Source organism: Procambarus clarkii, chromosome 64, assembly GCF_040958095.1.
Source record: "Procambarus clarkii isolate CNS0578487 chromosome 64, FALCON_Pclarkii_2.0, whole genome shotgun sequence".
NCBI lineage: Eukaryota > Metazoa > Arthropoda > Malacostraca > Decapoda > Cambaridae > Procambarus > Procambarus clarkii.
Window position 1 is genome coordinate 6,834,914 of NC_091213.1, and position 26,713 is coordinate 6,861,626.

At 43.3% G+C, this 26,713-nt stretch overlaps 3 protein-coding genes across 6 annotated transcripts in view; 1 reads left to right on the top strand and 2 right to left on the bottom strand.

Annotated features, from left to right (window-relative positions):
• The window catches only part of LOC123768916 (Ankyrin repeat-rich membrane spanning), an 866,672-nt gene extending 862,532 nt beyond the window's left edge, over positions 1-4,140 (bottom strand). For 3 of the 4 annotated variants that reach the window (XM_069309136.1, XM_069309137.1, XM_069309135.1), the window contains exon 1: positions 3,947-4,140. The gene's annotated coding sequence lies outside the window, so the exon portion shown is untranslated. The remainder of the gene's footprint in view (positions 1-3,946) is intronic. The other variant, XM_069309138.1, reaches the window with a different exon arrangement.
• Positions 4,141-8,709: 4,569 nt separating this feature from the next.
• Positions 8,710-26,713, top strand: part of LOC123768915 (actin-binding protein IPP) — a 37,332-nt gene continuing 19,328 nt past the window's right edge. Inside the window, exons 1-5 of the mRNA XM_045759726.2 lie at positions 8,710-8,850; positions 16,038-16,237; positions 16,448-16,592; positions 18,170-18,308; positions 21,905-22,070. Of these exons, the coding sequence (XP_045615682.1) occupies positions 16,052-16,237; positions 16,448-16,592; positions 18,170-18,308; positions 21,905-22,070 (636 nt within the window). The 5' untranslated portion in view covers positions 8,710-8,850; positions 16,038-16,051. The remainder of the gene's footprint in view (positions 8,851-16,037; positions 16,238-16,447; positions 16,593-18,169; positions 18,309-21,904; positions 22,071-26,713) is intronic.
• LOC138354681 (proline-rich protein 36-like) lies at positions 8,914-13,289 on the bottom strand. The gene is made up of 2 exons (XM_069309039.1): positions 13,140-13,289; positions 8,914-11,181 (listed from the first exon to the last, which is right to left on the bottom strand). The coding sequence occupies exons 1-2, from the start codon at positions 13,287-13,289 to the stop codon at positions 8,914-8,916; spliced, it is 2,418 nt and encodes an 805-aa protein (XP_069165140.1).

Sequence of the window (26,713 nt, forward strand, 5' to 3'; positions counted from 1 at the left end):
GGAGGATCGGAGGGGGACGAGGAAGGAGACACAGAAGACACGACAGACCGGGTAGAAGGAAGGGGAACCCCAGACAGAGGACCAGGAGGAGGATCCTTCGGGAGAGAACCCAAAGGGACAGAGGAGGGGGCAGTGGGCGCATCAGGGTCCAAGGCCTGGAAACGGTTGTGAGTCTGAGGAAGGCGGGAAGGACGAGGAGAGGAAGAGCGCAACACGCGAGCATAAGAGATATTAGCATAAGGCGGGAGCCGGCGAACCTGGCGCCTCGCCTCAGGAAAAGATAAACGCTCCCGGTGCTTCAAGTTGAGGACGGCTGCCTCAAGCTTGTAATGGACACACGCACGGGAGAAGGTAGGATGGGCCTCACCGCAGTTGAGGCAACGAGCCTGGGGAGAAGCGCACTCCGACTTAGAGTGACCTTCGCCACCACACAAAGGACAGAGAGAGACAGTCCCGGAGCAGCGGAGGGCACCATGCCCAAACCTCCAGCACTTGTTGCAGAGCCGAGGAGAAGGAATGTACTCCTGGACAGAGCACCTGGCACCAGCAAGAATGACAGAGGGTGGAGGGGTCCTACCATCAAAGGTAATCTTCACAACCCGGAGGGGTTGACGGCGACTACCACGAGGGGGACGAGTAAACGTGTCCACCTGGAGAATAGAATGGCCCTGGGCAGCGAGGATATGTCGAATATCGTCGTGGCAGTCGCGTAGGTCCCGAACACCGGTCGCAACATGGGGCGGGAGCAAAATAGTGCCAACACTGGCATTCAACTGAACGTTCTTCGAGACCCGAACGGGGGTCTCGCCAAGGCAGGATAAGGCAGCCAAGCGGGAAGCAGCATCCTGAGAAGGAGCAGCAACGACACGTGTACCGAGACGAGTGGGGTTGAAAGTAATGGAGGCATCCACGGAATCAATGAGATGTCGATGGAGGGAGAAATCGTCAGGAGGCGCAGAATCAAGAGGGAGGAGATCAAAATATTTGGCCCACGAAGCGGGACCAAACAAGGCATGATAGGTAGCAGAACTGGAAGGAATCGAGCGAGGGCGGCCGTGACGAAGACGGCGGTGAGAACCCCCAGAGAGAGAGGGGTTAAAAGGCGCAGTAGTTACAACTAGAGAAGGAGCCACGCCAGGGGACGAGGTAGTCACCACTGGGGGCTTGGGGCTCGACCCAACCACAGAGGAGGGAGGGGAGCCAGAGGAAGGAGTCAGAGAGGCCAAAGGAGGAGCAAGGTCGGGGCCCAATGCAGCGGAGGCTACAGAGCCCGGTCTTCCAATACGGACCGACTCGGGGGCTTGGTCGCCCACCCCACGAGCCTGAGAAGGTAAACCAGAAGAAGCCGAAGCAGGGGTAATCATCTTGACGAAAGAAAGAATTCACTCACGAATGTGCCCCCACACCCACCATGGAGCCACAATTAGAGGCAGGACACCCAACAAGAAGCTATCGCCGATCCTGTCGGGGCCTCCTAGGGGTGCGTCGCGAGTATACGCCCCACAAACGCCACCTTAAGAAACCGACAGTCCGTCGAGATCGGGTTCAGTGACGAAGTGGGGATTGACAATAAAAGGTTCCCCTCGCTCTCGACGTCGGGTACTGCAGTTCTACGGGTGCATGAGTATGCCTCCTCAAGCACCCGGGCGTCAAAATAGAAGAAGTCCAAGGGAAGAACCAGAACAAGCAAAAGGTCGGTAGGAAACGGCAAGCAGATAGGAGAAGAGGGGGGAGAAAAACGAAACAGAAGGAAAAGGAAAAGATGCCCAGCAGAATTGGAGAGGACAGCAGCAGGAGCACAAGGCTAGAAAAGGACAGAGGACTGTCCCAAGGAGCATCACACTCCGGCAGCCGCCCACTAAGCCCCCACACGGCGACAACGAGCTGAGCGGGGAGGGGGTTTAAAACGTCTATGTTGACTGTATTCTCTTAACACACACATTGCACCTCTGCTTGTCAACAGGGCTATTTTGCACATCCCTGTCATGGCTCCTGGTTTCAAGTGATTTTTATTTCTGTGTGCAGATTTGAAACTAGTCTAATATTCCTCCCTAATATTTACCAATTGGAAACTATTACTTATCTTTCTCTCGCCTGCGCTCTAGAAAATACAGATTTAACATTTTTTAGCGGTCCCAATAATTTTGATATTTTATCGAGTGGATTCTGGTAGTTAAAGACCTTTGCACGTTCTCCAGCTTTAAATGGAGCTGCTAGTGTGCAACAATATTCCACTCTAGAAAGCTCTAGTGTCTAGGAAAGAATCATAATTGGTATAGCATTTTTAGTCTAAGTTTTTTTTATCCAACTTGTCATTTTTCTTAGTTATGACAGCTTGTTCTTGTGTTCAAGAACATCAATGTTTGAATCACACCTTGTATGTATGTACTTTACCTGAATAAACACTTGAATTTTGAATTTGAATTTGTTCTTGAGAAGTAATGTCTTCCAACATGATACTCCCAAATATTTTATATTAAGGCTAAAAGGCCTCGATACAAGCCTACCGTGTATGAATACACACTGGCTTCCAATCCCCCCCGACACAATGAATTATTATTACTATACCCTTCCAGGAAGTATTTGAGATATTGCAGGAAGAAAGGTGGATGTCTTAAGAACCATTTAGACAAATTCTTGCAAGAAACGTGCCAGACCAGCAGGGTTGTAGTGGGGCCGCGGGCCGCTGCAACCAACAGCCTGTTGAAGCAAGTTATCAAGTCCATCCTAGCCCCAGACCGGGCTCGGGAATTAGAATAACTCCCAGAACCCTCTCCAGGTATACACACTGGCTGCCTGTCTCTCGACACAATGGATTATTATCTATGTTCTGTAATCCCTCAAATAGAACGTGTAACAGGACACTGCTGGTACATCACCACATACAAAATTCTCAGGGGAATTGACAGGGTGGACAAAGATGGATTATTTAACACGGGTGGCACACGCACAAGGGGACACAGGTGGAAACTTAGTACCTAAATGAGCCACAGAGACATTAGAAAGAACTTTTTCAGTGTCAGAGTAGTTAGTAAATGGAATGCATTAGGAAGTGATGTGGTGGAGGCTGACTCCACACACAGTTTCAAATGTAGATATGACAGTCCAGTAGGCTCAGGAACCTGTACACCAGTTGATTGACGGTTGAGAGGCGGGACCAAAGAGCCAGAGCTCAACCCCCGCAAACACAACTAGGTGAGTACTGCTGTGTACCTAGACTTAATAAATTTCATACAACAGCCCTCGTACCCTTCCAGGGGCTGTGAAAATATAGTGGCTTAGCGCTTGCTTCTAATAATGACCTTAGCTTATCTGCTTAGGAGTTGCGTGTAATTTCCTGTTGACTGTGTACGTCGAGTTGTTGTGGTGGCACACTTCTTTGTCTTAGCGTAACTATGATCTCTACCACCCAAGTAACTCTGGCTTTGTTGTAAACTGTCAGTCGAGTTCTTTCATTGTTAAGTTGGGTTTGTTTAAAGAGTAGCATGTAACACGAATAGACTTTGGGCCCTTTTTAAAACTATATTCATTACTTTCATAAGGCTTATAGAAGAAGTGAGTTATACGAAACATTTGCCACTTTAGAGGACGTGGGAGTACTAACGTCACCAACACTAATACTACTACTCACGCTTATTAGTGAACCAGCGCCAAATATTTACTCCCTTCCATTCATGATACAAAACACTTAAATATCTATTTTACACCAAAAATTCGAACTTGTGTAGGCTATACTGCTCAATACTCAAGGCTAAATTATCAAAATGTTTCCCATATAACAAGTAAAGATTCACCCACTAACCACTGAACTAAAGCCTCACACATATAATAATGACATAGTGATGTTAGAAAGACTAAAGAGAAAAGCAAGTATGTGTAAGCAAGTCTCTTGCTTCCCGCCACAAGGGTGCAGACGACGCTGTTGCCCTGCAGACGACGAACTTACCCTATCATACAGCGTTTTCCTGGCCTTAATCGACGATTTTCTCAGCACACGTAGTGATATCCAAAGGTACACTTCCAGGGACACTAAACACTCCAAACACACACGAACTTTACAGACATAACAGACGCAATTCCACAAGATTATCATGAGCCACCCGTGTGTGACAGCCAAACACAGTCAAGCCAGCTGATGTACTGCTTTCCCGCGCCTCCCGCCAGAGGGAACCAGACCTCCAGACAAGTGAGCCGCGCCCTCCATCCTCGCCCCTCTTACTACACAATTAAATAAATAAATAAATGTTTATTCAGGTAAGGTACATACATACAAGAGATTTTTACAAAAATTGCTTGGTTTATAGATAGAGCTGGTACATATAATGCCTAAAGCCACTATTACGTAAAGCGTTTCGGGCAGGAAAATCATACACTACACATACACAAATCATACACATACACTACACAATCATACGCTTTGCATTTACCATATATATTTATTTCATCGTCTCATTGTTGATGTGATGATGTGTAATGAATTTTGCAACTAGCTCATTAAGACTGTAACTTGCTTAGTTAAATTAATAAATCTTTTTTAGTTAGTTAAATTATTAAATCTTTTATTATTATTTTTTCTTTCAACGCAATTTATACTTTAAGCTCAATTACTATTAAGTTTTAGTCTAAGTGTTTTTTTCCCACCTCACCTTGCCCGAAACGCTATGCGTACTATTGGCTTTAGGCATTGTATGTACTAGCTCTACCTATAAGCTAAGTCTACCAATCCTTGTAAAAATTTATTGTATGTATGTACCTTACCTAAATAAAATTGCATTGTATTGTTGTATTGTATTGTATTATTATATTATTATTATTATTAGTATTATTAATTTTGGGGTTCAGTCCCTGAGCCCATTATGTGCCTCTGTAACCCTTTCCACTACCATATACATGATGGGTATGGGGTGCACAATAAATGAACTAAACTAACTTTTTTATTTATTTATATATATAGAAGAGTTCTTACATTCTTGTACAGCCACGCATAGCGTTTCGGGCAAGTCCTTAATCCTAATTTTCCCTGGAATACGACCCGCCAAATCGTTTAACAACGTATCCATTTTACTGTTGGGTAAACAGAGGCTACAGTTAAGGATTGGCGCCCAGTCAATCCTCCCCGGCCAGGATACGAACCCAGGACAAAGCGCTCGTGAAACGCCAGGCCATGAGGACTGCAAACTAATGCGTTTACATATAATTATATCACAAATGTTCAAGTAAAAATGTTACTAAAATATTTTATTCAAACTTATCCACTGCCAAAAAATCTTATCCAGTTATCCCAGTTTGGCAACAGTAGGTATAAGATGCAGTTTAGCGTTTGCCCGAAACGCTATATGCGTGTTAGTGGCTGTACAAGAAAGTAGAACTCTTGTATATATTTATATATAAAAAAAAAACTTCCCACAGCAGCCTGGACGGGTAGGGTCGGCTGCATGATGGGCAAATTATTATGGTATATAAATGTCTCAATTAGCAAAGCTTGACTCCTTGTGTCAGCGCCTCTAGGCGTAACGGTATTGTTTAGTAATATTTTTGTTTATAAGATATACATTAAAGGATCAAATTACACGCAGTGGTTAGTTATATTAAGTACAATAATTTTATATTTTATGAAGCGACTAATGACGCACAGCCTTTCCAATATAGCTTAAAATATTAAGTGAATAAGGTTGTTTTACTTGTTTGGGGTAATACCTAATATTATTATGCTACATGAGATATAAACTAATGTATATGAATTGTTGAAGATAATTTAGCAAATGAGATGCAGTCTATAAAAACGATTACTTAATAAAAGAGTGCATAGATTACTTAATGGTGAAAGACATAGGCAACCTTATTTTAGATACTGTAGCTTCAGATATCTACCTATATATAGTGGCGAAAGATTCCCCATTTTTCCTGAGTAATGTTTTCGACCTAGATTTTGAATTACAGTAGTGTTTCGGAATTTAATGCTTTAGCGGGAAGGTGGCTCTTTAAGGGCTTATATATAACCCTATTAGTGAAAGAGCATATCCTGTTTTTTGTTCTGCATTGTGGTTTGTTGAGCTTGAAGCTGTTGCTCCTTGCATATATCTTACATCTGACCTTTTAAAAAGTGATCCGAAATAATACCCTTCAACTTATTCATTTTTTTTTTAAGTTTCGATGATATCAGCCCTGTCATGTCTGGTTTAAGTAACTATACTAGCAGTACAGATTGACTATTTAATATTCACAATAACAGTAAACACAAATTGTCTTATTTAGGAGAAATAAATGTGTGTATTAATTATAAAACACTTCTTACAGAGAAGAAGTGAAAAGTACTCCATTCGTGTAGCTAAACAAGTTACAGTCTTGATGAGCTAGTTACAAAAGTTATTGTATATTACATCAATAATGGGTTCGTGACCAGCCACAAGTTGGTTGGTCCTGAACCACTTAATGGGTAGTAGGAGGGATGTTGTGCAGGATAAACATATCAGTCATGACACTATTTCACCACATATGTAAGCTGCTTAGCTTAATTTTATTAATCTCATCAGACTGCAGCTCTCAAAGCTCTTACTCGTCAGAAGGTTCAAAGTAAGGATCTCTCACCTAATCATATACGTCTGTTGAAATAGAGGGAAAATAATGTTAGAGTTTGATCAACATTTCTTCCACATAGGTTTCAGTAAGACTTGAAATTTACTGATATCCTTCTTCACTAGCCCGAGCAGTAGTTGAAATATTTCAAGATTTCCTTTTGCAACATGATTTTTTTAAAAGATTCAGTCTTCTTTTATCTCCAAGATGCTTGTTACCTGAAGTCAATAAATTTTTTCAAGGACCTTGCAGTAACTTGTTCAACTGATTCATGTGAAGAAAATGTCAGCTCACATATGTCTGCTAAGTAGGCTCGTTTCTGCAACCATTCTTCTTCTTCAAAGCATTTGTATATGGTTAGTAGTAGCCTATTTATCACTATCTCGCGAAACAGTAGTAACCTCTCGCGGAGCATTTGAATGCTGCTCTATGGAAATCCTTTGTGTATAGGAATACTGCTAAATTCTTTGGGGGTGATATTTGACGCCTGTTTGTCTTGGTCACCCCATGTCGCTCGCCTGAAAGTTGAATGCTCAAAGGCTGTGATGCTTAGGCTAGGAAGTTGGAGACCTTGCCTAGGTAAGGCAAGTACAGTATCTGAAGCCACTAATAGGCAGAGCCTTTCGAGCATAATGTGGGAAAAAATGGTGAACAAAAATGGTCAATTGGGAAACTTGAAACTAAATGAGACCAGAAACATGAATAAATTGAAGTAGAGAAATACAAATAAAATGACAATTATTACGTGATGATTGGAACAGAAAATATTGCATCAAAACAACAGTTTGTAATTTTCACAGATACAAATTTTGATTACAGTTTTACACGGCAAATATCAATAACAGTACAGGCTCAGTAATTAATGTTCAATAACAACAAAACATAGGTTAACCTCTAAGAAGTAATGTAGGTAACATGGATCAGGTAGTTCTTAGTTTATCCTTTAAACTGGTTGAGAGAAGGACAGTCTTTGATGTGATTAAGAAGGTCATTCCACATTTTGGGACCCTTGATTTGCAGAGCATGGGTTCTGTTACAGCCCTTTAGGAAGCGTTTAAGATCGGGATTAGCACTGTAGTTCGGTGTTTTATATATATAGAGTACACTTGAGAGAATATATAGTGACTTAATATATAATATATTCAAAGATTTAAGTAAGGGGCTCGAGTGCTGTTTGAAGACCAAGTATACCACTCCGTGGGTGGGAAAAGAAGCGTCATTCACAGAGACATACTAAGGTATTCACAGAGCCTGTCACTATGGTAAGATTGCAGGTACTGGAGGGAATTACCTCTGACTGTAGTGTTGCATTTTAAGAAAAAGGTTGTTGTGGTTAACAGTGTCAAACAGTCTCAATGTAGGACTGAGAACAGGAGTGGTTATAAACCCATGGAACAGCCTACCTGCCGAAGCCGCAAACGCCAAAACTCTGTTAGGCTTTAAAATCCACCTGGAGAGGATCATCAAGGCAAATGGGGGTACCTTCAACAAGCCACCAGCGTCCTGTCCTCGTCGAGGCCACTAGTGTTAGTGGCCCTCAGATAAATCAGGCGTAATCTAGATGAACAGACATATTAGATGAAAGGAAACGTGCCCAACCAATTCTGTTCCGTCTGGGAATTCATTCCGGGATTCTAGATGGTAAGGATTGAGAATAGTTGAATGACAGTATTCATGCAGCTAATGAAGATGTCAAACATGAGCTATTTTGCTGATCGATCAATGCTGAAGCCATGCACTGCCTAATGGGATTTTGGAGCTATTCTGTAACTTTCGGTAATGCGTGTGTAACTAATGCAGTCACTGTCAGAGCTATATATATAAATCCCTCTCTTACTCTGTGCCACGTCTTTACGAAAAGTCATTTATGTTTTGCTTCATAACAGCGCTGACACCTAAAATTCCTGCTCATATAGGACATTACCCAACTTTAAACATGGCGCCTTAAACAGACATCTTTTACAAATTTAACAATTTGATATTGAGAAATTGCGCCGAATTGGAGGTATCACATAAGCTAAGAAAACAAGGAATTTGCTTAAATAATCTTTATTAAGTTACTTCAATGTTGGCAGTAGTGTATTTAGGCAAAGAATTGAGTTTGGTGAAACTGGGAGGTGACAGCTTTTCTTTCCGTCATAATCGTCTGCTGTGTGTTTGTTGAAGGCCCAACATCTTGAGGCTAAAGTTGGCGGGAGTGATCACTCAAGAAAGGGCTGGGAAGACAGGTCATCACTTTGCTAGCTGATAAAGACCTAAACATTCAGGTGGAGCGTAAGTAGAGGACAATAATGCCAAGGTGTTGACACAGTGGCAGGGAGGAGGGGCGCTCCTCCCTCACACTTCTCTATTACAACTCTTGTTATATTCTGGTGGCTTGGTGAGGCGCTGGTGGCTTGGTGAGGCGCTGTGGGGAGGTGCTGGTGGCTTGGTGAGGCGCTGTGGGCAGGTGTTGGTGGCTTGGTAAGGCGCTGTGGGCAGGTGTTGGTGGCTTGGTGAGGCGCTGTGGGCAGGTGTGCTGGTGGCTTGGTGAGGCGCTGTGGGCAGGTGTTGGTGGCTTGGTGAGGCGCTGTGGGCAGGTGTTGGTGGCTTGGTAAGGCGCTGTGGGCAGGTGTTGGTGGCTTGGTGAGGCGCTGTGGGCAGGTGTTGGTGGCTTGGTGAGGCGCTGTGGGCAGGTGTTGGTGGCTTGGTGAGGCGCTGTGGGCAGGTGTGCTGGTGGCTTGGTGAGGCGCTGTGGGCAGATGCTGGTGGCTTGGTGAGGCGCTGTGGGCAGGTGTTGGTGGCTTGGTGAGGCGCTGGTGGCTTGGTGAGGCGCTGTGGGCAGGTGTGCTGGTGGCTTGGTGAGGCGCTGTGGGCAGGTGTGCTGGTGGCTTGGTGAGGCGCTGTGGCCAGGTGCTGGTGGCTTGGTGAGGCGCTGTGGCCAGGTGCTGGTGGCTTGGTGAGGCGCTGTGGGCAGGTGTGCTGGTGGCTTGGTGAGGCGCTGTGGCCAGGTGTTGGTGACTTGGTGAGGCGCTGTGGGCAGGTGTGCTGGTGGCTTGGTGAGGCGCTGTGGGCAGGTGCTGGTGGCTTGTTGAGGCGCTGTGGGCAGGTGCTGGTGGCTTGGTGAGGCGCTGTGGGCCAGGTGTGCTGGTGGCTTGGTGAGGCGCTGTGGGCAGGTGCTGGTGGCTTGGTCAGGTGCTGGTGGCTTGGTGAGGCGCTGTGGCCAGGTGCTGGTGGCTTGGTGAGGCGCTGTGGGCAGGTGTTGGTGGCTTGGTGAGGCGCTGTGGGCCAGGTGTGCTGGTGGCTTGGTGAGGCGCTGTGGGCAGGTGTGCTGGTGGCTTGGTGAGGCGCTGTGGGCCAGGTGTGCTGGTGGCTTGGTGAGGCGCTGTGGGCAGGTGTTGGTGGCTTGGTGAGGCGCTGTGGGCCAGGTGTGCTGGTGGCTTGGTGAGGCGCTGTGGGCAGGTGTTGGTGGCTTGGTGAGGCGCTGTGGGCAGGTGTTGGTGGCTTGGTGAGGCGCTGGTGGCTTGGTGAGGCGCTGTGGGCAGGTGTGCTGGTGGCTTGGTGAGGCGCTGGTGGCTTGGTGAGGCGCTGTGGGCAGGTGTGCTGGTGGCTTGGTGAGGCACTGTGGGCAGGTGTGCTGGTGGCTTGGTGAGGCGCTGTGGCCAGGTGCTGGTGGCTTGGTGAGGCGCTGTGGCCAGGTGTGCTGGTGGCTTGGTGAGGCACTGTGGCCAGGTGTGCTGGTGGCTTGGTGAGGCGCTGTGGGCCAGGTGTGCTGGTGGCTTGGTGAGGCGCTGTGGCCAGGTGTGCTGGTGGCTTGGTGAGGCGCTGTGGGCAGGTGCTGGTGGCTTGGTGAGGCGCTGTGGGCAGGTGCTGGTGGCTTGGTGAGGCGCTGTGGGCAGGTGTGCTGGTGGCTTGGTGAGGCGCTGTGGGCAGGTGCTGGTGGCTTGGTGAGGCGCTGTGGGCAGGTGTGCTAATGGCTTGGTGAGGCGCTGTGGGCAGGTGCTGGTGGCTTGGTGAGGCGCTGTGGGCCAGGTGTGCTGGTGGCTTGGTGAGGCGCTGTGGCCAGGTGCTGGTGGCTTGGTGAGGCGCTGTGGGCAGGTGTGCTGGTGGCTTGGTGAGGCGCTGTGGGCAGGTGTGCTGGTGGCTTGGTGAGGCGCTGTGGGCAGGTGTGCTGGTGGCTTGGTGAGGCGCTGTGGGCAGGTGTGCTGGTGGCTTGGTGAGGCGCTGTGGGCAGGTGTGCTGGTGGCTTGGTGAGGCACTGTGGGCAGGTGTGCTGGTGGCTTGGTGAGGCGCTGTGGGCAGGTGTGCTGGTGGCTTGGTGAGGCGCTGTGGGCAGGTGTGCTGGTGGCTTGGTGAGGCGCTGTGGGCAGGTGTGCTGGTGGCTTGGTGAGGCGCTGTGGGCAGGTGTGCTGGTGGCTTGGTGAGGCGCTGTGGGCAGGTGTGCTGGTGGCTTGGTGAGGCGCTATGGGCAGGTGCTGGTGGCTTGGTGAGGCGCTGTGGGCAGGTGCTGGTGGCTTGGTGAGGCGCTGTGGGCAGGTGTGCTGGTGGCTTGGTGAGGCGCTGTGGGCAGGTGCTGGTGGCTTGGTGAGGCGCTGTGGGCAGGTGTGCTAATGGCTTGGTGAGGCGCTGTGGGCAGGTGTGCTAATGGCTTGGTGAGGCGCTGTGGGCAGGTGTGCTGGTGGCTTGTGAGGCGCTATGGGCAGGTGCTGGTGGCTTGGTGAGGCGCTGTGGGCAGGTGCTGGTGGCTTGGTGAGGCGCTGGACAATCACATGACGGGGAAATTAGGATGTTATATTTTGTCTTATATTTTACTCTTTAAGTTGTTGCAATCTAAGACTGTTGGTACATGTTAAATTTATTGATAATAGTTTGTGTAATTGGCCTTTCGACTGAATCGATTTACCCGAGTGTTAATCTATCTACTGGCCTCGACTGGGACAGAAAGCTGGCAGCTGTCAAGAGGCCCCCCATTTTTCCTGAAATTTTTTTCCAACTCTATTTTCAACTGCAGTAATATTTTGACATTTAAAGCTTTAGGGATTGGGCAGTTCCATGGGTTTATAACCCTGTAAGGATGAAAAGCATCTGTTTTCTCTTCTACATTGATACTTATCTCGGAATGAATGAGCAAACTGAAGGCAAACACCTTAATTTTTGCTGCTTAACCTGTGACTATCATGGCAAGGCCCTAAGCAATGACCAAAGCACTGCCGTTGAAAATACAAATGAGAAAAATGAGAACAAAAGGAAGAGTACTGGTGATATAATAAAAGAACTACGTGGGGGGGGGGGAGGTCAGAAGGTAATAAAGGCACTACAGGAGGGGCAGAAAGTTATGGAAACAGTTTTATGGACTTTCAGCAGTCACCGAATAGAAATCATCTAAGCATGATTCCTGTGGTCAACCAGGAGAACCTGGAGGGTAATCAGATACTCTGGGAGAACACTGATTGCAAGCAGAGTTGAGGATAGGGACAAAGTTGCTTTAGTGTGTACAAGGCTTTGAATAGGAAAAAAATAAAAAAATAATCTCATTATAAGGAACTTGCAAAACAAGAAGATAAGAATGATCAGGAAATCATTTAAACAAAGATAGAAAAATTGATAGGCAAGGAGGAGGATTTCACCATTTCCCAGATAGGGAGGGTGGATTAGCCTGAGACAAATCTGGTATGCATAACCATTGCAAATTTTGAATGTAGTAGAAGGATACTCAGAAATGCATATGAACTAAAAGATCTAGGAGGGTATAACAAAGTTTACATCTCTCCAGACTTTACAGTAGAACAGCAAAACAATGTCAAAGTACTAAGAGACAAACTTATAAATGTATAAACTAAAAAAGCTAAGAAATGTAGCCCAGTACAATGACTCGAAGCTAAGGAGAAGGCCAGTGATTGTGAATGTGGATGGAGGAGAGGACATAGTCCTTCACCCAACCGGCCAGAACTAACCTTGTACATGGAAAAATAGTGTGCAAAATTCTGGAGCAGTCCCCCAGCCCTCTCGGAACAAAGTCAGTTTGAATTGCTTCTACACGAATGCATTTGTGTAGAAGCATAATGTCAACCATTATTTTTTGACTAGTTGTATATGAAAAGGGTTAGCCTGCATAAGATCCAAAGTTGTTCTGTGTCTATATAAGCAGTAAAACCAAAACAAAGGACTTTGTAGGATCCCTAAAGGATGTGACCAACCAAGTTATAATTGATGCTAAAAAGGCATCCAATACATTGAATGAATATATACTCTATATCAGTGTTCATGCTAAAGAGTTTAGACAACATTCCTTCCAATACCTACACAGATGTTTGAAGCAGGTGAAGAGAATGAATTAATGGGTATCCCCCATAACATGCAATATAATCAGGAAGAGCATCGATAAACTAAAAGATTCAGACTCTAGGTGTGGACGGAATTCAATCCAACGTTATTAAGGAACTAGCTGTTAAACTATGTGTACCATTGAAATTTCTTTTCAGAAATCTCTAGACTAAGGTATAGTTCCCCTAGCTAGACTAGAAATATATAAATATTACACCTATTTAAAAAAAAAAGGCAGCAGGAGCTCAGCAGAAAATTACCATGCGTTCAGTTTGACCTTGCATATCAGCAAGGTCAAACTGCTGATATGATACTGCTGAGAATATTAACTGCTTGATAAACTGCTGATATTCTCTCCACGACCTTGACCTTGTCAAGGTCGTGGAGAGAATTCTAAGGAAGGTAATCATCCATCATTTTACTGTGAACACACTAGTAAAATCTAGCAAGCTCGTAGAAAGAAGAAGAAAGAATTTGCAGTCTCCGTGGTGTAGTGGTAAGACACTCGCCTGGCGTTCCGCGAGCGCTATGTCATGGGTTCGTATCCTGGCCGGGGAGGATTTACTGGGCGCAATTCCTTAACTGTAGCCTCTGTTTAACGCAACAGTAAAATGTGTACTTGGATGAAAAAACGATTCTTCGCGGCAGGGGATCGTATTCCAGGGACCATAGGATTAAGGACTTGCCCGAAACGCTACGCGTACTAGTGGCTGTACAAGAATGTAACAACTCTTGTATATATCTCAAAAAAAAAAAAAAAAAAAAAAAAAAAAAAAAAAAAAAAAAAAAAAAATCCTTAGAGGGGGGAATCAATAACCATCTGTGAATAATCTAATAAGATACAGTAGCTCAATGTAACATGGTTTTGTTAAAAATAAATCCTGCCTTACAAACCTGGTCACATTTTTGGAAATGATGACCAGCTACTGTATTCAGATAAGACTTCCAGTGGAGGTAGTATATGTGCACCTTGCAAAAGTTTTTGATAATGTTCAACATGAGACTGGCAAGGAAATTATAAGCACATGGAATAAATTATAGAATACTAAAATGGATAAAACAAATGGTTAAAACAAAGAAAGCAAAGGGTCATCCTTAATGGTAATGAATGCCACGTACTGTGTCTTTATATACTGTACTGGGTATTTGTCAAATATGTGAAAAGACATGCTCATAGTTTTCTGTGGAGAGTCCCTTTGGCTCACTGGAGCTATACCGGGCTGATGTGTATATAAGACCGTGGCAACAGTCAATCGATGGAGTTCTTAGTCTACCGGGGACCACGAGCCAGAACCTCGCCCCCCCTCAGAGAGGCACGAGGAGCAATGGCCCATAAACCAACCCGTTCTCGCAAATTTAATAAGTCAATATTGACTTATTAAATATGTGCATAGGTGACATACTTAACATAATAGATACCCTTAAAAAGATTCATAGAAAACACCGACCTTACCTAACCTACTTAGTATGTTAAGATAAGCATCTTATTGCTTCGTAATTACAATTATTACCTAACCTATAATAGGTATAGGTTAAGTAATAATTGTAATTACGAAGCAATAAGATGCTTATCTTAAGATACTAACAAGGTTAGGTAAGGTTGGTGTTTTCTATGAATCTTTTTAAGGGTATCTATTATGTTTAGTATATCACCTATGCACGTAGTTAATAAGTCAATATTGACTTTACGAATTTGTGAGAACGGGTTGCATAAACACATGTTGTGTAAGCAGTCTGTCTGCCATCTACCAGGTCAGGCACCCAGAAAGGTAGGAATCCCAAAACAAACTACAGCTGGTTAAAAATTGCAAACCGAAAGCCGAACGAGCAGGCTGAACCCCCAATCAGAAAACAAGCAAACAAGCATGACGTCATCACAGCTGTTGCACTGCTGTCTGCACAGTTCCGCCCTCCCCAGGAGGGGGAAGGGGGGAGCCCCCAGACCTTCCTCACCGGCTACCCAACTCCAGTTCTGAGGTTGTTGTGTTGGGTGTCGGTCGATCGACCCTGGCTCCAATCCTTGAGCAGTGCTGTGCCTTGTGGTCTTGTGCTCTGGTGTGGTGGTGTGCGAGCCAGGTGTAATTCCAGAAGTATTGGGTGGTTCATGTGCCTAGGGTCACCTTCCCTAGGTGCCCTGTATGTACTGCCCTTGCAGTTTGGGGTTGTCTTCCACAAACTGTTCTGGGACTGCCTCTGCAGGGTTCTTTTGCTGATTGGTGATTGCCCACCCTTGGGTTCAGCCGGGGTTTTCTTGCCACTGTTTGACCTTGGGTAGAAGGTAGTAACGTCGCTGATAGGTGCACAAGGTACTGTGCAGCTGCCTTATAATTTGCATAGCGGCTGGTTTTGTTCCTCCTAGAGACGTGGTTTTGTGGGGTGTTTCTTTTTTGTTTTGTTTTGCCTGGTGTGGCTGTACGACCCCTTGTGTTATTTGGGTGGCCCTCCACTAGGTCCCCATGATTGCACACGTCGCAGGGGTTCAGCATTTTGTTTGTTTGGTAGTTCTGGGATAACTGGTTAGTAGTACCCTGCCTGGACTTCCCTTAGCAGTCAGCCTAAGGGCCCTGGAAACTCCCATTGGGGCTCAGTGGTCCGATGGAGGAGACCTCAGAGTCCCACCTCGTTTTGTGCGAGTTTGAAGGTTACTCTGTCCTCTTGTCTCAGGGTGACACACTGTTTTTGCCTCCTCCATGCTTAATGTTGCGAACCATCAAATTGTTCGCAACGTAAAGGCGCACATTTTAAAACTAGTCCCAACATAATAGCACAATAAATAGAATTTTAACAAATATTTTAAAATTTTGACCAAAAACGTATTTATAATCTTTCAAGTGTTTGGACATCAAGTTTCATGTTACATCTTTCATTTTGGTATCAAATTGTGCGCAGTCTAAAAGTGCTTATTTTGAAAGTATCCCGAGGTCGATCGGATAAAAAATTGTCTTTTACAAATATTTTTGGAGTGGACAAAAGTCCTGTCCACGGCTAGGACTAGAGAGAAAAAAAGTAGACGTGATCGGTGTCCAAAGCGAGCGATAGTGTTAATGACACTTAATGCCTGTTGGGAACATTTGTTAATTGAGTGAATGGGCTTATAATTTGCTTAAATACTTGATGTGTTATTTAATTGCTCACAGAGCTTTTTCAATGTTTTTCAGGGCTAAAAGGGTGCATGAGGATGGCGGCGTGTGTGGGGCTCTTACCCCCCACCCAGGGTGCCCCATCCTCTCTGAGTAACGACACACACCGCTATGCCTGCAAGTCTTATGCTAACAAGCTTTTACAGAACCTTTGTACACTATGGCATTCACAACATTTTTGTGATGTTGAAATATCAGCTCAAGGATTTGTTGTGAAGGTGAGAGTTTTGTCATTAGTAGTTATAGTTAATAGAACAATAGTGTTGAATTCAGAATGTCAGCTCATATAATTGAATTAATTTAATGAAAACAAACTTTGACTAGGTAAATAAGCAACTGAAATTTGCAAATCTGAAATTTGAAATAAGAAAATTTAAATTTAAATACAATAAGTTAAATGCAAGCAACTTTAATTCATTTTCTTTCAGGCCCACCGTGCAGTTCTTTCGGCTGGAAGTGCATACTTTCAAGCCATGTTTACTGGTGGATTAGCTGAGGAAACACAAACTTCAGTAGAAATAAAGTCCATAACACCGAATGTATTGGCTCAGCTCATAAACTTCATATACACTGGTTAGTGAAAGTTTTTCTTTTAAATAAAGACTGAATTATTTTCCTTGTTTTATTGTAGGTCAAAATATGAGGAAAGGACTGGTTCATATGTATCTAATTGTGTATATATACCATGTATTACTTACAACTTACTAAGTATTGTAGTATCAACAGGAAGACCGATCAATTTGTACTACAACAGTATACTGTTTTGGTATTTTTGTATTTAATTTTCAAATGTAGAATAGTACTGGGTATTTGGAATTTTATTTTAGGTATTGTATCTCTTAGTTATTTATCTATAAATAGTTCATCCTGCTTGAGAGATAAGTTTTCTGTTTCATGCTGTTAGCTTTGGACAATTGACTCTTAGTAACCTGTGACATCCTTATCACATATAATGTTAATATTAGTCTTATAAATCCCCTCATATTGCATCACAGGAATATGTGGGACATTGACAACACAAGGCTTCCAGTGACATTCTCGTAATGTTGGGGGGATGACCACCATCTTTCTTTGCCCTCTCCTTGAGATTGAGCTCGTGGGGATCTAAGATCAGTTGAATACCAAGATCAAGCTTCAAAAGCTGCCTTTGTTTCTGGCTGAAAATTTGTCTTTTTGCTGGTCATCTTGTCTTCAGCCTGTCTTTTAATTGAGGCATGCTTCATTAGGCCCAGGGTTCATCATTCCTGTCTGTCTGCATTCCTTTATTTGGATTGAGAAGTTCTTTGGTTATGATCTTTTCTTTTTTTTCTGGGAGGATAGTGCTCAGTAGTTCTCTGAAGGTAAGCACTGATCTAGTCATGCCTTGGGAATGTTGTTTTGCCCCTATATAATTTTCAGCATTCAGCGACCTCTTTCTTTGATTCTATTTGTTTTCTTATATCAAATCGGATTCTGGTAGTCGATGGATGGGTCTCAGGTCTGGTGTAGGGGTATGAGGCTTAGTTAGCCAGTGTATAAGCTAGGAAGAGCTACTTGGGGATACACCAGGTAAAGGCACTTCATGACATTGTGATTTATTTCTCATTCATATCTACTGCTAATATGCTGTATTTTGGATTCCTGGAGTTCCCTGCTCTCGACACAGATGTGGGACACTTGAGTAGTTGTGCCATATCTGGGGTCTCTATTCTAAAATCATAGGTTCAGTACTTTGTGAACCCCAGTGATGAGATTTTAACTGGAAGCCTGGCATTGCCAGTGCTTTCTACACATTCTTTTTGTGTAAGCTGAGGGGATAAGGAGGTTTTACCCAGAAATGGCATATCATACATATAATACTTTACTATAATATTTTACTTTACACTATTCAAATCCCAAATATTAATACACACAGAGCACACAATCCCAAATATTAATAATTGCCTCGGAGAAGCTACAGGATCCAGTAAGTTCAGTAGAACTTCGGTTTCAACTCTTTTTAACCCTGTCGTAGCTCAGTCGATTAAGGCAGCGTCTGGGATGCTCCCGGACGCAGGTTCGAATCCTCGTCACGGCCCTTGTGGATTTGTCCAAATATTAATGTTTTGTATTGTGTGTAATAATGTACCCACAGAGTCATTTGTAAGTCTGTATTTGTATTGCCATTTTAGGAGATATTGAAGTAACAGTGGAAAATGCTCAGGAGCTGATGGTTGCTGCAGATATGCTAGAAATTCACCATGTTGTACATGTGGGTACAAACTTTTTGAAGAAGGAACTCCATCCATCTAATGCTATAGGAATTTACAGGTGTGTGCGCTTTGGTTTTGTTCATATATATTGTATATATATTTATATATCTTGGTTGAATATTGTTGTTACTCATCAATATTATCTGTAATATAAATTGTTTATTCATTTTGTTAAATATTCAAATATTTATTTCTGTGAGAGCCCCACTGGAAGCCATCTCGGCCCCCATGCAAGTGAGACCGCTTCCCACTACTGGTCATGTCAGTCATAGGAGTCCTGTTTGGTCCACTGGAGACCAGATTCAGAACCTGCCCCCCCCCCCTCCCCCTCACAGAGATGCAATGAGCTGAGGACTGTTCAATCCTTCCTTCTGTTTGGATACTATTACTTTTTGTAACTATGTGCACCATCGTACACGTATTGACGTAATAGACAATTAGGGAGTAGAATTTGGAACTACTGTATTCACTTTATAGTCTGGAATAATAAAGTTAAAAACCTAACTTAAATATTGCTAGGTCTTGTATAGCACATTAATGAACTACATTATGCCTTCCTAGTAGTTTGGCATCATCAGCAAACATGTTCATATAAAGCTATATTGCTTTTGGTAGTTCATTTATATAGACAATGAATGTTACTGGTGTAAGAACTGAACATGGTACTCCACTAGTAACATTTCTCCAGTCTGATACATTGCCTCTGGGAAAAATTTTCATCCATGTCAGAAAGCTCCCTGTCATCCCTCAAGTATATTGTTTCCAGAGCAACCTCTTAGAGGGAACTCTGTCAAAGGCTTTTTATAGGTCCAGAAAAATACCGTCAGCCGAACCATATTTTTCCTGTAAAATCTGTTTCTTTCATAGAAACTACGTTATGTAGATTTGTTTTCATACAGGATCTTCCTGTATGAAAACCATACTCTTATTATATAATTTCTATCCAGGTGTTCTACCCATTTTGTTTTAATGATTTTTTTCTAATGTTTTCACTACTACACTTGTCAACGATTCAGGTCTGTAATTAAGAGGGTCTTCCCTGCTACCATTTTTTGAAGATTGGGACTATGCTTGTCTTTTTCTAGACATATGCAAAGTCTTCTGTACACAAAGATGATGGAATTTCCTTTTCATTATTCCTGAATCTGTTTCCTATTTTCTGCCAGAATTTTATCCTTTATCTACAATTTGCTTTTAATGAATATATAGAATAGGCCTGATTCTGTTTTCCATTTGTCCCACTATCCCTTTCTCAAAATTTCTTTTTGCCACTCTTCTCACTGCTGTGTAGTTGTTTCTTGCTTCTTTGTATTGAGGGGTTGGGCTCTTTGTGTTTTGCTTCCACTCTTTTTGTCCATTGTTTTCTGGTCTTCTCACAATTTCTGTTGAACCAATCCTGTTTTCTAGTTCCACATCTCTGGTTTGGCTTAACCCCTGCAGTGTGCACCTGTTTTTGGCAAAAACTTTATAGTGCAATTGTTAAGGACATATTTTTGTTATAAATTTACAGGTAAAGTTAATGTCAAAATGTTTCCAAACTTAACTATTTTCATTTAAAAACAAAGATTGAGGAAAACAATAAAAAATATTAAAATATAGCCTTGGATTTTATATATAAAATATAGCCTAATTAAAAAAAAAAATAGTACAATTCTCAGAACGAGATTTCTCGGCGCAGCACAGTGGTTAATGATTTTGTACCTTCATCTATATCTCTCAAAACTTTCCATACATCTCATTTACTTCCTTTCCCAATGATGTCTTTCCAGTCAAATTCATTAACCCTTACACTGCTACAGCCTGGGCTGTAAATGGGGGTATAAGCTGGGGCTGGGTGAAAATATATTTGAATTATGTGAAAACTAATATTAAATATTAAACCGCCTCAGCTCTGGTGCTTTTCGTTCAACTCCTACCCTCAGCTTGTACACTGACACTGGCTTTCTGTCTCTCCAGGACCGCCGTGATCGTTACAGTCTTTGCTATCTTGCGCGATCCTTACAGCATCCTCACTCTCACCTCTATCGTGCATTGACTTTTACCCCTCCTGTAGTTCCTGTTCTTCTTCACCACCTTCCTCTTTCTGTCCGTTTGTCTCGCTTACAAGATTCTCTTTTGGTTCGTATTACTAATGTTTCTCCTCGTATTGTTCCATCCTTGCCCTCGTGGAAGGTCCCCCTTCCCAAATTTTGTACTTCTCTGACCCGCATCACTAAAGCTTTTACCCCTCCTACAGTTCTGAAACGCCTCTTCCTTGAGCACTTTTCTTCTCACTCCCACTCCGTTCCCATCTTCACCGACAGGTCGAAGTCTGCTGACGGTGTGGGCTACTCTGTTGTTTTTCCTGACCACACTTATATGTGTCGCCTTCCTCCAGAGGCTAGCATCTTTACAGCAGAACTTTACTTTATGCTCTTCGTCTCCTGCTTTCCCGATGTCAATCCTCCTTCGTGGTGGTAGTTGACTCTCGTAGTGCCCTCATGGCTTTAGGGTCCTTTAATCCGGTCCACCCGGTGGTCATCGAGATTCAACATTGGCTGTTTCTTATCTCCAGTAAATTTAAGTCGGTTGCGTTTTGCTGGGTTCCCAGCCATGTTGGTGTCTTTAAATGAGCGTGCGAATGCTGCCGCTAAGGACGCTATCCGCACTTGTCCCATCTCCCGTAAAGGTATTCCTTATTCCGACTTTTACCCAGTTATTCATGCCTCCATCCTTACCCGCTGGCAGGGTTGTTGGTCTTCTGTTATTGGTAACAAACTGCGTACTCTTAAGAGTCGTGTGTCCCAGTGGCCTTCCTCCTGCCACCGTAACCGGCGGTGGGAAACGGCTCTGGCTAGGTTATGTATTGGCCATATCTGTTTAACTCATGGTCACTTAATGGAGCGCCGCCCTGCTCCTTATTGTCCAAATTGCATTGTCCCTCTTACGGTCATGCATATCCTTGTTGAATGTCCCGACTTCCAGGACGAGCGTGTGTCTTGTTTTCCGACCGTCCCCCGTGGTCACTTGTCCCTCGATAGAATTCTTGGTGACTCAGATACTTTTGATATCGTTCGCCTTATGCGTTTTTGTTCTCGTATTGGCATCCTTGGTAATATTTAGCGCCCTCTGATTATCCCGCACATTTGATGGTGCTACATAGCCTTCCCGATTTGGTGCCTTCTATTGATAATTACTTACTTACTTTGACTTAGTAAACCCCCACCCTCCTAAAAAACCAGTATTGAATGCAATAAAACTCCTCTTTCAGGTAGAGCCCCGGTGACTCCAACTCACTCATTTTCTATGAGGTTTGTTGGTTCATAGATAATCGGCTCTGGACTGACTGGGAGCTAGCTGATGGCTGGGAGCTCTGGGTTTCCTTGTGAGTTATTTGCATTAGTGGGTTTGATGGTCTGTTTTCTATAAACCTTGAAGTTGTCTGTTTTGCTTGTCTGATTTTCTGGATGCTTTCCTAATGTGGGTGAGTGTAACAATTCCCATCTCCCTATTTGAAGGGGGCCAAGTTCTGGCTCCGGTCTCCAGTAGGCCAAACGGGCCTCGTATGACTGATGTGACCCGTAGTGGGAAGTATTCTCAGCTTTAGAGAGCCACTGGGGCTCTACCTGAAAGAGGCATTTCATTTTAATCAACACTGGTATTTTTTTATTGCAGGTTTGCTGAGGCTCATCACTTAGTTGAACTTCTAGAAACTTCTCGTGACTTTATCTTCTCCAGCTTCTCCGACGTAGTAATGGAGGAGGAGTTCCTTGAAACTCCACGAGATGTCCTAATCAACCTCCTTCAGTCCGAATATCTTCGCATTGACACAGAGTTTCAGGTAGCAAGGATCCTAATTGATTACTATATTACAATGTTACATGTGAATACAAAAGTTGATTAGTCATTTCAATAGGAGATACAAAAGCAACAAGGAATATATATAAATTGTTTTCCTGTATACAGTCTGTAAATACTGTAGAAGAAAAATTGTTCTATTGTTAAACACCATACATATAATATAATATATAATATGTATGGTGTGGTGTGTACATACACACCATACATATACATACATACATCGTACTTACGTATGTACGTACATACATACATAAATACATATGAAAAGCTACCCGGTAGTGGTATAATGCATTAAGCAATATTAATTAGGAAAAAGGTTTTTCAGTGGTTCATAAGCATTTCTGTGACATATATTTATGGGCTTGTAGTGAGTAATAAGAATTGGGCTAGAACAGTAAAAAGCATTTTTGTGATAAGTTTTTTTGAATTGACAAATCCAAACAGGAACCTGCTTGAAGTCTCAGTTAGAGGCTTTGCTCTATTTCTTTGCATATTCAAATTGCTTTTATGTACTTGTGTATGGAGCTCTAGGTAGAGTGAAATCAGAACTGTAAGGGAATTAAATCTAGAAATGCTTTTAAATACTGATACTTGTAGCCATTATATTCTGATTGATAAAATGCCATAAATGGGTAATTGTGAAATAGCTCATAATGTGTGTGAGATGAAGTTGGTGATGATATTTGGTAAAAAGTATGTAATCACCTAGTTGTACTTGCCTAGTTGTGCTTGAGAGGGTTGAGTTTCGGCTCTTTGGTCCTACTCCTCAACTGTCAATCAACAGATTGAACAACTGTCAATCAACAGTGTACAGATTCCCAAGCCTATTGGGCTCTATCATATCTACATTTGTAACTGTGTATGGAGTCAGCCTCCACCACATCATTACTTAATGCATTTCATTTGTTAACTTCCCTGACACTGAAAAAATTCTTTCTAATGTGTCTGTGGCTCATATGGGTACTAAGTTTCCACCTGTGTTCCCTTGTTCGTGTTCCACCTGTGCTATATAGTTTATCTTTGTCCACCCTGTCAATTCCTCTGAGAATTTTGTAGGTGGTGATCATCTCCCTTTACTCTTATCTTCCAGGGACATGAGGTTTAGCTCCCTTGGCATTTCCTTGTAACTCATACCTCTTGGTTCAGGGACTAGTCTGGTGGCATACCTCAGAATCATCTCTAACTTTGTCTTGTGTTTAACTAGGTATGGACTCCAGGCTGGAGCTGCATACTCTAAGATTTGGCTGACATAAGTGGTATACAAAGTTCTGAATGATTCATTCCACAAGTTTCCAAAAGCAGTTCGTTTGGCGACTGATCTAGCATATGCCACTGATGATATCCTTTTGATGTGGGCTTCTGGGAACAGGTTTGGTGTGATATCAACCCCTAGATCTTTCTCTCTATTTTACTCTTGAAGGATTTCACCTCCCAGATGTGGTACCCTGTGTTCGGCCTCCTGCTCCCGTCACCTAATTTCATTACTTAACAGTTTCCCGAGTTAAGCTTTAGTAGCCATTTTCTAGACCATTCTTTAAGTTTGTCCAAGTTGTCCTGTAGTCTCTATCTTCATCTGTCTTGATTCTTCTCATAACTTTGGCATTATCAGCAATCATTGAGTGGAATGAGTCCATACCCTCTGGAAGATCCTTTACATATATCAGAAATATAGAAAAAACAGGATGGGTCCAAGTACAGAGCCCTATGGGACTCTGCTGGCGACATCTCACCATTCTGATGCCTCCTCCCTCACAATTACTCACTGTTTCCTGTTGCTGAGATACTCCCATATCCACTGGAGCACCTTACCTTTTACTCATTCCTGCCTGTTTATCCAACTTTTGTAACAGCATTTTATGGGGTACTGTGTCAAAAGCTTTCTGACAGTCCAAGAAAATGCAGTCTGCCCACCCCTTCTCTTTCTTACCTAATTTTTGTCGCCTGGTCATAGAATTCTATTAAGCCTGTGAGGCATGATTTACCATCCCTGAACCCATGCTGGTGGTGTGTTATGAAGCTCCGTCTCTCTAGATGTTCTACTAGCCTTTTCCTCATGATCTTCTCCATCACCTTGCATGGTATACAAGTTAGGGAAACTGGCCTGTAGTTCAATCCCTCTTGCCTGTTACCCTTCTTGTATATTGGGACTACATTAGCCGTCTTCCAGCTTTCTGGGAGGTCTCCTGTTTTCAGTGACCTGTTATACACCACAGAGAGTGGCACAATTGGTGCTTCTGCACCCTCTGTTAGTATCCATGGTAAGATTCTGTCAGGTCCAACAGCTTTTGCTTCAGCTCCATTAGACTCCTTTTGACCTCATCACTGGTGAGCTCAAATTCCTCCAAGGTTGCTTGGTTTACCGCCTCCTTTCTTGGTACAGGGGCTTCTCCTTGCTCTATTGTGAATACCTCCTGGAGTCTCCTGAGTTCTTCACACACCTTGTCATTTTCTGTGTATCTGTTCTCCCTTTTTCTCGGTTTCATCACTTGTTCCTTCACTGCTGTTTTCTTCCTGATGTGGCTGTGAAGCAGTTTTGGTTTGGGTCTTGGCTTCACTTGCCATGTCATTTTCATGCTATCTCTGCTTCTCTCCTTGCTCTGAGGTACTCATTTCTGGCCCTCTGATGTTCTGTTATTTCTGTAGTTTCTCCATGTTCTTGTACTCAATTGCTTCGCTACCTTACATTCCTGATTGAATCATGGATTCTTCCGCTGCTTTTCGTTTTTCAACTTTTGGGCCTGGATAAACCTGTCTGCAGCTTCCTGGCACTTCTGGGTGTGGATAAACCTGTCTGCAGCTTCCTGGCACTTCTGGGCCTGGATAAACCTGTCTGCAGCTTCCTGGCACTTCTGGGTGTGGATAAACCTGTCTACAGCTTCCTGGCACTTCTGGGCCTGGATAAACCTGTCTGCAGCTTCCTGGCACTTCTGGGTGTGGATAAACCTGTCTGTAGCTTTCTGACACTTCTGGGCCTGGATAAACCTGTCTGCAGCTTCCTGGCACTTCTGGGCCTGGATAAACCTGTCTGTAGCTTCCTGGCACTTTTGGGTGACGTAGTCCATCGTATCTTGTACAGTCCTGTCTCTGAGTTCTGCTTCCCTTGGTATTTTCATTAGGAAGTTCCTTATCTCGTCACATTTTCCTTTCCATATGTGAGATATGGGTGATGATATTTGATTAAAGGTTTATGAGATACGGTTGCATAAAATTCCAATACCTGTACTGTATTTAAAATATCTAGGGAATAATTTCAGCAAATATGAATGAAGAATTGCAAAGAAATGAGTCATGATTGGAACAGATGCCAATATCATTAAAAAATGCAATGAGGGGTAAGGGTGTTAATTAAAAACATAATCAAAGATGTTTGAGTGCACAGCTAAATTTGTTTTATGATTGAATGTGAAAGTTGGGTGTGAATTGATCATCCTGATGCCCGAGTGTGGAATGAGGAGAATTCAACAAGTTAGGAATTAGCCTGTTAGAGGCATAAAATATACAGTACCTGTAATGTAAAGACTGAAGATGTAAGGAATAGAATGTACAGAAAAGACTGAAGTTATAAGAGGCATTGGCTGTATAGTGAGAAATAAAGTAAAGCACAGACAGTACCGATCAAGGGAGAGAGGACGAATTAAATTAAAATTTTTATTCAGGAAATGTACATACATAGATGAAGAGTTACAAACAATGTTGGATTTATAAATAGAGCTAGTATATACAATACCTAAAGCCACTAATACGCACAGCGTTTCGAGCAATAATGAAAGGGGGCACATATTAATTTTATTTTTAACTGCACAGGTATGCATAAATATATAATTCTGGTCACCATATTACAGAGTGGACATTGATTTTCTATAGAAAACACAAATATACCATGACCAGATTGAATCCAGGCATTAGGAATCACCCATAGGAGGAGGGGTTATGGGAGTTCAGCATGCATTCCTTGGGGCGACAAGAGTACTGTACCCTGGATCTTGAAACTGTCAGACCATATTGCAATCTGTAATACCTATACCCATAAGAGAGGGTCTGTCTGTCTGTCCAAAGCTGGAGGCCAGATTCTTGGGGCTAGCTTCACCCATATTTGCAGGGGTAATGGTCTGGGATATGGGATAGACATAGACTGATCAGGGTAGGCCTGAGTGAAATGCTTTTAAGAAATACTAGTAGTAATAAATACCCCTCGGCCATTTTCATGGCGTAGTCTTTTCCTGCATTCTGGGGGAAAGAAAGAGAACAGCAATCTTGAGAGAAGGAAGTGGAGAACAGCAGTCTTGAGAGAAGGAAGTGGAGAATTGCAATCTTGAGAGAAGGAAGAGAATGGCAATCTTGAGAGAAGGAAGTGGAGAATTGCAATCTTGAGAGAAGGAAGAGGAGAACTGCAGTCTTGAGAGAAGGAAGAGAAGAATGGCAATCTTGAGAGAAGGAAGAGAAGAATGGCAATCTTGAGGGAAGGAAGAGAAGAATGGCAGTCTTGAGGGAAGGAAAGTGGAGAACTGCAATCTTGAGAGAAGGAAGAGGAGAACAGCAATCTTGAGAGAAGGAAGAGGAGAACGGCAATCTTAAGAAAAGGAAGAGGAGAACAGCAACTTTGAGAGAGAGAAAAGAACAGCA

What these genes read in the sequence shown, in the direction of transcription:
- LOC138354681 (XM_069309039.1), bottom strand. Translation starts at nt 13,289, where the DNA reads ATGATTACCTTCCTTAGAATTCTCTCCACGACCTTGACAAGGTCAAGG. An exon ending in AAGGTCAAACTGAACGCATG is followed by an intron (nt 11,182 to 13,139) that starts GTAATTTTCTGC and finishes ACCTGCCCACAG; the next exon opens with CGCCTCACCAAGCCATTAGC.